Genomic DNA, 13,012 nt, shown 5'->3' with positions numbered 1-13,012 from the left:
ATAAAACTTTGTGTGTGAATATATATATATATATATATATATATATATATATATATATATATGTATGTGTATGTGTGTGTGTGTGTGTGTATATATATGTGAGTGTGTGTGTGTAAGTATAAACATCCTATTACACCGGCCGATCTGGAGGAGCAAGTAAGAGCCGACCTGTCAGATCAGTGTTCGCTTGCTTCTCGTGCTCCACAGGGAGCTGAGGGAGGGTCTTTTCTGGGGAGGGGGATGGTCCGGGGAGCCTATAGGAGATATCGGCGGTCTGCTGCCACGGCTCCTATTACATGGATCAACGCCCAGCAGACCGCCATTATCATTGTAATTTTTTTCAACATGTTGAAAGACGAGGATCAGCTGACCTTGTGCATGTTGGCTGTTTGTTGCTTTTTAACACAACCTATTACACCAAGTGATTAACAGCCGATAATTGCTTGGTGTAATAGGACCTTAAGTTTAGTGGGTGGAAACTACACAACTGAAAGTCTCCAGCACCCTGTTGTGATGCATCCAGCCTGAAAATGAAGAGATAGCGTTGGACAGGAAGGCAAGCAGGCTCTATATGGCATCCTGTGGCATATTTGCCCACAGATGTTGGAGCTGGGTCTTTATATCCTGCAAATCGGTTACAGAAGCTGATGTCCGAGCTGGTTCCATAAATGCTTGATTGTGGATAAATCTGGCAACTGGGCAGGTCAAGAAAGATGTAATATGGTAGAGACATTCCTGGGAAACCCTTGCTGTGTGTGGTTGAGCATTATCCTGCTAAAAAATTATAGTAGGATCCATACATTCGTACATCCACGTCACACACACAACACAGTGGTGCATGTGACGTGCGCAGCCGCAGATCTCACTTCTGCCCGCCGACTCCATGACGGACTGTCATCCATGATTGGAACCTTAGCATATCAGGTATAAATGCCGTCTTGTTCACTTTGCATATTCACCTGACGAAGCCGCCGTGCAGCAACGATTTGCGTGGGGTATCTGGTCTCCTGCTACATTGGGACATTTCATTGTGGGATGGTATTTCTGCCATCATATTTTTGTATCATGTTATTTATATGGTATTATCTTTTCCCATTTTGTATTTACTTTCTTGCTTAGTCCCATTTTGGCTTATTTAGCGTGATGAGTAGCAGTAAGCAACCTCCTGCATTTTAGGAGGCTGCTGTTCAGTGATTTTAAGTGTTTTAAAAAAAAAATTTGTAGCCGGTGACAATAAAGCTATTTTATAATTCAATGCAGGTATGCGTCTGATTCATATACCCTATGGTTCTCTTCTTGCTTTCTTTATTAACTGTGTTTTGCAGCAATTCAACACATAAAGCCCCTATTACACAGGGCGATAGAGAGGCGCAAACGAGTGGGGTTCCCCGCTTGCTGCGGGCGCTATTACACTCTATAACCCCCCAGCTCTTACCTGCTCGCTGCCGATGCATGTATTCATCGTTCAAGTCGGCTGACCGTTGTCTTCTATTACATGAGACGATTATCGGCCGAATATGGACGATAATCTTTCGTGTAATAGAACCTTTATACCTTGCTGCCTTATTTATTTGTTTATTTTATTTTTTTTAGAATAAGTTTATTATATAAAATAAAAAGTGATATGCCTGTTTAACACACTGATATTGGGAAATCATATGATGCATTTGAGCCTCCACATGCTCAAAATGAATTCACTCCACTTAGCAAACCGTAAAAGAACATGAAATCTATTTCTCGCTCAGCTTCAGACTGTATCTCGCCTGATGAGCTTTATGGGCAAGCCTTAGTGTTGAGGTGTTATGTGAGCAGACCTCACTGTAGATCAATTCTCAATTGTCATCCCTATATGATGCCCTGTCTTTGTTATTTTCAATCTATTTTTACCTGTATTCCAGATTGCAAGTAGAGAACTCAAGATACCAATGTCTTACATTCACATCTCTGGGACCAGCACAGTGTCTGTTCCAAATTCCATTCCAACTGGTGGTACCATCGGCACAGATGTTTATGGCCTGGCTGTTAAGGTAACCAGCTGTTTAGTATTTATGTCTCATACCTATATATTATATTGGCTCGAAGAGACAAGAATTTCTACATGTCTTCTCCCCCACAATAAATGCTTTCGCATTACGTTAAAGGAGAAATCTGGCGAAAATTTTTATTAAAGTATTGTATTGCCCCCCAAAAGTTATACAAATCACCAATATACACTTATTACTGGAAATGCTTATAAAGTGCTTTTTTTCCTGCACTTACTACTGCATCATGGCTTCACTTCCTGGATAAAATGGTGATGTCACGACCCGACTCCCAGAGCTGTGCGGGCTGGTCTCTTGATCAATGTCCGGGTGACATTGCTGTGTATTCTACAAAGACAAGTGCATGTAACCTGAGGTCTGTGATTAGCTGCAGCATCTTGTGTGAAGTATATAGATCTGTCATTGAGGCACTTCCACCAGGCCCAGGGTCAAGCTGGGGGTTAGATTGGAACCACTAATAAAATATTAGAGATATTCTATTCCCCAGTATAATTTTATAGAAAATTGTTTGGTATTGTGATTAAAGCAACATCTTATCACAGACCTTTTAGTCTTGGCAGGGTTTGGTCACAGTCATGAATGTGAGAGAGGAAATGGAGATGTAAATATGGCACCTATTCTTCCAGTGTTGCACCATACTGTTTCTTCATTTCTTGTATGGTCATACAAAGCTGCTTTATAAACCGTGACATCCTTAAATAATGTAACTAGATACAAGTAATAGGGATTGTGAAAAAAGCATAATGATTTAACTTTTTTTTTAAAGTATGCTTGTGAAACTCTCTGGGAAAGATTGGAACCTTTTGCTAAAAACAATCCAAATGGCAAATGGGAGGACTGGGTGAGTTCTATTTATTTTAAATACTACTACTTTTTATGCGATCAGCTGTATTGTTTTGTGTTGTGAATTTCTAATGTAAATACTGGTGTTAAAGAAGCACTCTGAATTTACAGTATATAGTGTGGCATAGGCTATTAGTAAACAATCATGAGAGGCCCTTGTGTATACAGTACCTGTGTTAGCTGATGTGGTTTTCTGCCAATTTCCCTTCTTTATATGGTTTTCCTCATACAGCCTACATTTCCTATCATGCAGAGACAGAAAGGGCATCACTACTTCTGCTGTGTGTCCTAAGCGCAGCAAGTGATAGATCAGTGACATTAAACTTCTGTCTCCTAACTCACACTATATAGTATTCTATGAGATACAGTTTATGAGAGATAAAGCTTCCTAAACTTTGCCTTTATCTACTTTTATAAGTTATCACATGTAAATAGCCTATTCTGTCTGTACATTAAAATATATAAAGAGACTATGCCTCCTTAAAATGTAATCATGTGATATCTGTTTTCCAGGTTTTGGGGGCTTTTAGTGAGAGACTGAGCCTTTCGGCTATTGGATATTACAGGTAAAGTTACATGACTATATGTATTCTGCTTATAGACGCTTTGGGCTTTCTTGTTATATATAAGTAGATTACTGTTATGGGTATCGCCTACCTGGACTTAAGCAAAGCCTCTTGATACAGTTCCCCATAAAGAGCTGAGAAGTTAGAGAAAATTGTACTTCCCTGGATAATTCAGTGGATTTGTGGTTGGCTGAAGGACCGATATCAGAGGGTTGTTGTTATTGGTGTATCTTTGAAGACAGGTTTCAAGTGGTGTGCCAGGGTCATAGAACAGTAATCAGAGTGGGGTGTCCAACCTTCAGTATCCTGCCTTGCCAGATCTGTCAGTGCCAAATCTTAGAGCTATCATCTGATTACTGCTCTGTGGTCCAGCTGCACTGACAGGCCGAGCAGGATACTGGAATTGGAACACCCCGCACTGGTTACTGCTCTATGATCCAGCCACACTGACAGGCCAGGCAGGCAGGATACTGGAGGTGGCATAGTTGTCCTTTTATTCTAATTTGTTTCTATTTTCTGACTAATTTTTTATTTCACTTTTTGTACATAACAATGTACAAAAAGTGAAATAAAAAAAATGCAGTCATTGTTATGGTGGCTGCCATTTTGCCTGAGCTGTTAAGAGCATTTAGTGATATGCTTTACAGCAAGACTCATGGACACAGACAACAATAGACAGAGTCTGTCCCCTTGAGACGATTGTGAAACATTATTGAGTATGCTCTGTGACCTTTGAAAAGGTCATTCAACAGGGAGCATATCTACTGGTGTCACATGTTGCTGCAATGCTGTAAAGATCACTTTACAGCAGCCTCCTCTTATCATAGAAACATAGAAGATTGTCGGCAGAAAAAGACCACTGGGTCCATCTAGTCCGCCCTTTTAGTATTTTCTTCCTTATTATCTTAGGATAGATATATGTCTATCCCAGGCGTGTTTAAATTCTGTTATTGTATCTGTTATTGTATCACCACAGACATAACATAAGTTTAAGTTTAGTTTTAAAATGCAAACTCACCAAGGTTGCAGGATTATTTGATAATGTAGGGAAATGGAAAATTAGAAAAAATATTACCAACATTTTATTAAAAAAAAAAAAAAGTTTAACATAAAAACATGAATTAAACAAGAAGTCATTTTTTTGATGACACATTTCATTTAAGCGTATATAATAGGATTTCCTGGGGGCTTCCTTTATATTAAACTGTTTTTAATAATTTTTTTGCAGGGGATATGACACAGAAATGGACTGGGAGAAGGGTGAAGGTCATATCGCCCCATATTACATCTTTGGGGCAGCTTGTTCTGAGATTGAACTAGATTGTCTAACAGGAGCACATAAGGTAAAGCGTACTTTTCATGTTTTTACTTAGGGTGAGGTAGTCCGTGTAACCGATTGCTTGAATCTCACATGATGATTGTGCTGCACGCTACTAATAACTTCAATCCGTAAGTGAATTAACATGAACACAAAGGAATGCTTTGTCCACATTCATGATAAAAATCAGTGTAAAGGAAGGATCCTTCTGATTTCCAATAAGTTACACAGTACAATTTATTTCTATGAATAGGAACAATCATAAAAGAATGTAAAAATCTATGCCAGACTTGCATAACCATCCAATGTTTTATATAGTAGATGACTGTTCCAGAGACATCATCATATGGACACATTTATCATCCCTGCAATTTTTTCCATCCTGTGCAAAAACTCACAGACCTTGCTTAAAATTAATCTTTAGGAGCACAGGCCTTGATTTTTGTGTGCTTGCACAATTTTTTACTAACAAGACTTGGCTAAAAAAAAACTACACCACGGTAAGAGTGGAGTATTGCTGCATAATTTTTTAATCCCACATGATAAATCTGGCTAATAAAGTAGCTAACATAAACTGCTTGAAAATGGAGAAACCGCTTGATAAATGTTGCTTAAAACTGTACGCCGTGTGCAAAAAAAAAAAAAAAAATTGCCAAAATAATGGCGCAAAGAGAATTATGTGCTCTTAAGTCTGTTTCATATTACAAATATGACCCTGCTTCAGTGTTTTTAACATGTTTGACACCAAGAAAAGCACGAATTAAACGGACTGAAGCTTCATGGAACCTTGATGGATCCTATTACAAGTCACTATCAGCACAACTTTCACTTTCACAAAGTTGACAGTAATGATCTTTTGGGAAATTGCCTACTAGACTGAGACTGAGTGATCATGCCTGTAATGTCTGTGTCAGTACTGCAATAGAATACTGCAGTGTCCCAGTACAAAAGGTTCTTCTCCATATATATATACTGTATGTATATCTGTATTCCATTTGTTCTTGTACTGGAAAGGGTTAATAGCCACTGCAAACAGCTCAACTTATGTTGCCCCCCAGTGTTCAAGTTTGGTATCATCCTCTATATTCCTCATATTCTCCTATGTACATTAATTTGCATATTTTTCTGTGCTTGTCACATGGTGTGGTGATGCAAACGGTCTAGTGTCCCGTGACTTTCACCGGCTGCCATAGCAACCCCAATACCAGTCGAGCTTTTGGCTGGGGTCAGTTAGTCACTTCCCTTCTAGGTGTGTGTTCTCCCTCTACCTTCAAGGGGGAAGGGCTTGTTCTCTGCTCCTCCTCCAGGAGAAGGCCGTAACTCAGTGTGATCCACCTAACTACCTCTGAGATGTATTCCAGTCCAGTCCAGACCAGTCTCATCCTCAAGAACCTTACTTCACCTCAAGATCTGGGTACATTTCTAAAGTCGCTATCTTCATCTCATCGCTAACAGAAAGTATTCTCCTCAGTATCGTCATACCCAGCATCATTCTCAGGGAACTACTACTCCCATCATCCGTTAAGATTCCTCTCAACCAAAGTGACACTACCACACTACGGCCTGTTGCAACATTACCCATCTCCTCAGTTGTATTCAAGTCTGCCTATCACTCGTTGCATCCAGAGACTGTTGCTATTGACAACCTCCATGTTAATAAACGTACAACTCCAGTTGTTTCTGAACCCTGGCATTGGTCCAGTTGTTGGTGCCTTGACTAAGGGCAACGAAGAATTGTTGGGGTCCCACATGGTTAGGTTCCCGTGGGTTAGTCACCTCCCCTTGTGCCATAACCGTGACATAACATCTGGCAAGTGGCGACCCGGGTCCTACCTACCACTACCAACAACTACTACTACCCCCGGCGGGTCACCCCAATACAAGTCTTTTGCTGCCTTCCACATCTAAACTGGCCATACACATAAGGTGGCAATCTGGCGTTCTCTCCATATTAATACACATTTGGCTTGGCCAAGAGTACATGTGTGTCAGTGGTGACATGGGAGGAAGCGTAAAGCAGGGCTGAAGTACCTGTAACCCTCAAGCTGTCGCAGAACTACAATTCTATTCATGCCAGGAGAGTCGTGGCTGTTCAGACATGATGAGAAATGTAGTTTTTTTTACATCTGGAGTGTTACAGGCAGTGGCGGAACTGCAGCCATAGCCGCTGCTACAGGGCCCGCACATCAAGACGCCTGGCGAGCTAGTCAGGTCTCCACTCTCCCCAGTTAGCTGTTCAGGACTTTTGTCCTGACGCTAACTAACCAGGGGAGAAACTACATGCGGGTAAGTGTTGGCCAGGCCCCGCCCGGCCACTCAAGGTCGCCGCCTCCCAGCTCCTGCTGGTGCTCCGAAAAGCACTGTACGCTCTGCATGCACTATCTCCTCCTCCCCCCCCCCCCCCCACACGTAAGCGTATGTCCAAACACAGGTCCCCTTTGCACTGCCCCACACTTAGGAGGCACAAAGTCATAGTCCCAGGCAGGCGCCATAATGTGGAAGGATGTTGGACCAGCTGGGTCACATCCTCTGCTCATGCTCTCAGGGTGCCCCCGGAGAGCGCGTCAGAGTGACCCCAGCAACCCTCCCCCCCTTCCCACAGTAGCCCCAGGCCGCCTGCACACAGTCTCAGAGCGGGTGCCCCTTCCCCCATCCCCCCCATATAGTGTTCCAGGCTGCCCTCTGTGCCCTGGAGCACAGAGAAGACCAATGGAAGGTAGCCAGAGAAGGACAGAGCAGGATCCAGAACAGCTGAGATTACCCCCAGAGTACAACCCCCACCATGTCCTGCTAACAGTCCATGGTGGGAGTTGTAGTTTTGCAGCCTGTGGACATCCAGGTTGCAGACTACATCTCCCAGCATAGTGTTTAGGATAATATACAGGACTACATCTCCCAGCATGTTGTGTAGTAATATACAGGACTACATTTCCCAGCATGGTGTGTGATAATATACAGGACTACATCTCCCAGCATGGCATGTGGGAATAAACAGAACAAAATCTCCCAGCATGGTGTGTAGGGTAATATACATGACTACATCCCCAGCATGGTGTGTGGTAATATACAGGACTACATCTCCCAGCATGGTGTGTGGTAATATACAGGACTACATCTCCCATCATGGTGTGTGGTAATCTGCAGGACTACATCTCCCAGCATGGTGTGTGGTAATATACAGGACTACATCTCCCAGCATGCTGTGTGGTAATATACAGGACTACATTTCCCAGCATGCTGTGTGGTAATATACAGGACTACATCACCCAGCATGGTGGGTGGTAATATACAGGACTACATCTCCCATCATGGTGTGTGGTAATATACAGGACTACATCTCCCAGCATGGTGTGTGGTAATATACAGGACTACATCTCCCAGCATGGTGTGTGGTAATATACAGGACTACATCTCCCAGCATAGTGTTTAGGATAATATACAGGACTACATCTCCCAGCATGCTGTGTGGTAATATACAGGACTACATTTCCCAGCATGGTGTGTGATAATATACAGGACTACATCACCCAGCATGGTGTGTGGTAATCTGCAGGACTACATCTCCCAGGATGCTGTGTGGTAATATACAGGACTACATCTCCCAGCATGGTGTAGAGAGTAATCTGTAAAACTACAGTACATCTCCCAGCATGTTGTATGGGGTGATGTGCAGGACTAAATCACATTACAATGGGAAATGTAGTCCTACAACGTTATACAAGACAATGACACAGTACACAAAGGGGATAATATGTATCCTTTATATATATACCTCTAATATATATATATATATATATATATATATATATATATATATATATATATAATATATAATCATATATACTCCTCTATCATATATATACAGTATATGTGTGTGTATATATATGTATATATATGATAGAGGGGTATATATGAGGGTATTATATACATAATATAGGCAATGGCTCTAGTAGAGTGGGGTTGGCCTTCATGGTAGCGGCTCACAACACTTCGCATAGCACTGTGGGCAATGGCGTAGCTACCATGAAGGCAGGGAAGGCAGTTGCTATGGGGCCCCGCACTACAGGGGGCCCGGGGGCCCGCCTGGCCCGTCTCCCCTGTCTTCAAGGTAGCTACGCTTCTGATAATAAAGCACCCTGCCAGAGACGCAGAAGGGAGCGTCTGCAATCCCCTCTGTAACACCTCCGCACCTCCCCCTGACACAGGCTCAGAACGTCCTGCACCAGTGTCCCCCTCTCCACAAGTGGAACAGTCCCGGGACGTTCCGCTAAGCCCCGCCCCCATCGCGGCAAGCCCCGCCCCCAGTGCCCACCATCCCAGTGCCTGGGGAGGAGACACAGCAGGAGGATGGTAACTATCACTGAAAGCTGGAAGTAACCAGCTTCCCTGGCATCCTGTATAATGGGGGTCACTCAGGCTCAGCTTCCCTGGCATCCTGTATAATGGGGGTCACTCAGGCTCAGCTTCCCTGGCATCCTGTATAATGGGGGTCACTCAGGCTCAGCTTCCCTGGCATCCTGTATATTGGGGGTCACTCAGGCTCAGCTTCCCTGGCATCCTGTATAATGGGGGTCACTCAGGCTCAGCTTCCCTGGCATCCTGTATAATGGGGGTCACTCAGGCTCAGCTTCCCTGGCATCCTGTATATTGGGGGTCACTCAGGCTCAGCTTCCCAGGCATCCTGTATAATGGGGGTCACTCAGGCTCAGCCTCCCTGGCATCCTGTATAATGGGGGTCACTCAGGCTCAGCTTCCCTGGCATCCTGTATAATGGGGGTCACCAGCTTCCCTGGCATCCTGTATAATGGGGGTCACTCAGGCTCAGCTTCCCTGGCATCCTGTATAATGGAGGTCACTGAGGCTCAGCTTCCCTGGCATCCTGTATAATGGGGGTCACCAGCTTCCCTGGCATCCTGTATAATGGGGGTCACGCAGGCTCAGCTTCCCTGGCATCCTGTATAATGGGGGTCACCAGCTTCCCTGACATCCAGTATAATGGGGGTCACTCAGGCTCAGCTTCCCTGGCATCCTGTATAATGGGGGTCACCAGCTTCCCTGGCATCCTGTATAATGGGGGTCACTCAGGCTCAGCTTCCCAGGCATCCTGTATAATGGGGGTCACTCAGGCTCAGCCTCCCTGGCATCCTGTATAATGGGGGTCACTCAGGCTCAGCTTCCCTGGCATCCTGTATAATGGGGGTCACCAGCTTCCCTGGCATCCTGTATAATGGGGGTCACTCAGGCTCAGCTTCCCTGGCATCCTGTATAATGGAGGTCACTGAGGCTCAGCTTCCCTGGCATCCTGTATAATGGGGGTCACCAGCTTCCCTGGCATCCTGTATAATGGGGGTCACGCAGGCTCAGCTTCCCTGGCATCCTGTATAATGGGGGTCACCAGCTTCCCTGACATCCAGTATAATGGGGGTCACTCAGGCTCAGCTTCCCTGGCATCCTGTATAATGGGGTCACCAGCTTCCCTGGCATCCTGTATAATGGGGGTCACTCAGGCTCAGCTTCCCAGGCATCCTGTATAATGGGGGTCACTCAGGCTCAGCTTCCCTGGCATTCTGTATAATGGGGGTCACTCAGGCTCAGCCTCCCTGGCATCCTGTATAATGGGGTTACCCAGCTTTCCTAGCATCATGTATAATGGGGTCACTCAGCCTCCCTGCCATCCTGTATAATGGGGTTACCCAGCTTCCCTGGCATCCTATATAATGGGGTCACTCAGCCTCCCTGGCATCCTGTATAATGGGGTCACTCAGCTTCCATGCATCCTGAATAATGGGGTCACTCAGCCTCCCTAGCATCCTGTATAATGAGGTCACTCAGCCTCCCTGGCATCCTGTATAATGGGGTTACCCAGCTTCCCTGGCATCCTATATAATGGGGTCACCAGCTTTCCTGGCATCCTGTATAATGGGGTCACTCAGCCTCCCTGGCATCCTGTATAATGGGGTCACTCAGCCTCCCTAGCATCCTGTATAATGGGGTCACTCAGCCTCCCTAGCATCCTGTATAATGGGGTCATCCCGCTTCCCTAGCATCCTGTATAATAGTCAGTATAATGGAGGTCACCCCCCCTGGACTCAGAGCTGCCCCAACCAGCAGGGACTACGAGTGGCCTGCTAACCCCTACCCCCACCCCCCCCACCCCCAGCGTCTCAGAGCTGCCAAAGGCAGGGGGACAGCTCCATATCGCCGGTACAGGTAATATGTCGGGGGGCCCCATACACTTTTTTGCTATGGGGCCCCATGAATCCTAGTTACGCCCCTGACTGTGGGTCTCTCTTGTGGCCGGAGGAACCTGTGCACCTTCAGTCATAAGAACCCCCCCCCCCCCATACACATACTAACCTTGCCCAACACAACGCTTTTTTGTTCTCCTAGCTCCCTGGCACATTAGTGACGGGTCTGGGGACTGCACTTAGCCAGTTGAGTATGTGTGTGGGAGGGGGGGGGGGGTCCCCTACAATTGTTTTGCTATGGGGCCTCATGATTCCTAGTTACAGCCAACTCTAAAATGTGTATGGTAAACTTGTAAGAGGTATTTGCATTTTATAATATGCCATAACCATTTGAGCAATCTCTAAAAAAAAAAAAAAGGCACAAATGATTTCATTTTAACTTATTTTTTTAAATTAAATTCTACTTTTATTCAACAGAATCTCTACACTGAAATTGTTCTGGATATTGGAGAAAGTATAAACCCAGGCATAGACATTGGTCAGGTGCGTGAACAGTTATAAAACACCATCTTCCCAAAGGAATTAATATCACCCTTTACATATTGTTTCTAGACAAATGTTGAAAAAAGACACATGCTCATGAAGTTCATCAAAGGGAGGGGATGGTTTGTTGGATGATGGAAGGGCTATGGATAGATGGACGAACTCTTTATTCTTACATATGCATTCACCCCTTAAGGTCAAAGCCAATTTTTGTTTTTGCGCTTTTGCTTTTTCCTTTTTATGTTTAAAAGGCCATAGCGCTTGCATTTTTTCACCTAGAGACCCACATGAGCCTTTTTTTTTGCGACACCAATTGTACTTTGCAATGACAGACTTTATTTTCCCATAAAAAATGCTGCAAAACCGGAAAAAATCATTTGTGCTGTCAAATTGAGAAAAGGAATTTGTTTTCATTTCAAGGAGTTTCGTGTTTACGCCGTTCGCCCTGGGGTAAAACTGTCTTGTTCCTCAAGTCGTTAGATTACAACGATATATAACATGTATAACTTTTATTGTATTTGATGGCTTTTAAAAAATTCAAACCATTGTTAACAAATATATGTTCCTTAAAATCGCTCCATTCCCAGGCTTATAGCGCTTTTATTCTTTGGTCTATGGGGCTGTGTCAGGTGTCATTTTTTGCACCATGATGTGTACTTTCTATCGGTACCTTGATTGCGCATATGTGACTTTTTGATTGCTTTGGAATCTTTTTGTGCTGACGCTATTTACCGTGCGAGATCAGGAATGTGATAATTTAATAATTTAATAGTTTAACCCCTTGCCGCATATGGACGTACCGGCACGTCCAAATCTGCATACAGTTCCTGCAGATGGACGTGCCGGTACGTCCACGGGATGACAGGGGCGCAGGAGCTGCACTCCTGTCATCCCCGGCGGGGCCCGGCTGTCAGTGATAGCCGGGCACCCGCCGCAACTGCCGAGATCCGCGCCGTGCCCGGATCCCGGCAGTTAACCCCTTAGTGACCGCCGATACGGCGGTCACTAATGGGCTGGCGCTGCAGTGCTTTTCATCTCCCCCCACCGTGAATCCACGGTGGGGGGAGATGAAATAAGTGAATCAGACCCCAGATCAGCCCCCCCCCTCCTAGTAGCCAGTCACTAACCCCCCTCCCCCGGCGGCCATCGGATCCAAGATGGCCGCTGCCATCGCTGTGAACAGAGTATATCTGTTCACAGCGATGGAAATGTAAAAATGAATTAAAACCCATGCTCTCCGCCACCGGAGGTAGCGGAGAGCATGGGGCAGTGATCGGGGACCCCCCTGTGGGGTCCCCGAACAGGCGATCGGCGGTATATACTATATCGCCTGTTCACAGTGCATGGATGCACTTTTTATCCCCTGTCACCATCAATGATTGGTGACAGGGGATAAAAAGTGTCAGGGTCCGTCCCCCAAGTCGCCCCCCACCCCCCCCAGTCACCCCCCCGTCCCCCAGTCACCCCCCCTACCCCTTATACGTTACCTGATCCTGGAGCTCCTTCCTCATC

General features: G+C 45.1%; 1 protein-coding gene across 2 annotated transcripts in view; it reads left to right on the top strand.

Moving 5' to 3' along the window:
- The window catches only part of LOC138801003 (aldehyde oxidase 1-like), a 101,430-nt gene that overhangs the window by 75,046 nt on the left and 13,372 nt on the right, over positions 1-13,012 (top strand). Inside the window, exons 28-32 of one of the 2 annotated variants that reach the window (XM_069983352.1) lie at positions 1,899-2,027; positions 2,809-2,883; positions 3,399-3,451; positions 4,680-4,794; positions 11,435-11,500. In XM_069983352.1, the coding sequence (XP_069839453.1) occupies positions 1,899-2,027; positions 2,809-2,883; positions 3,399-3,451; positions 4,680-4,794; positions 11,435-11,500 (438 nt within the window). The remainder of the gene's footprint in view (positions 1-1,898; positions 2,028-2,808; positions 2,884-3,398; positions 3,452-4,679; positions 4,795-11,434; positions 11,501-13,012) is intronic. The other variant, XM_069983353.1, reaches the window with a different exon arrangement.

This window comes from Dendropsophus ebraccatus, chromosome 9, assembly GCF_027789765.1.
Source record: "Dendropsophus ebraccatus isolate aDenEbr1 chromosome 9, aDenEbr1.pat, whole genome shotgun sequence".
NCBI classification, from domain to species: Eukaryota; Metazoa; Chordata; class Amphibia; order Anura; family Hylidae; genus Dendropsophus; species Dendropsophus ebraccatus.
Note: the sequence above shows the minus strand (reverse complement) of the source record. Positions and strands in the feature narration are given on the sequence as shown.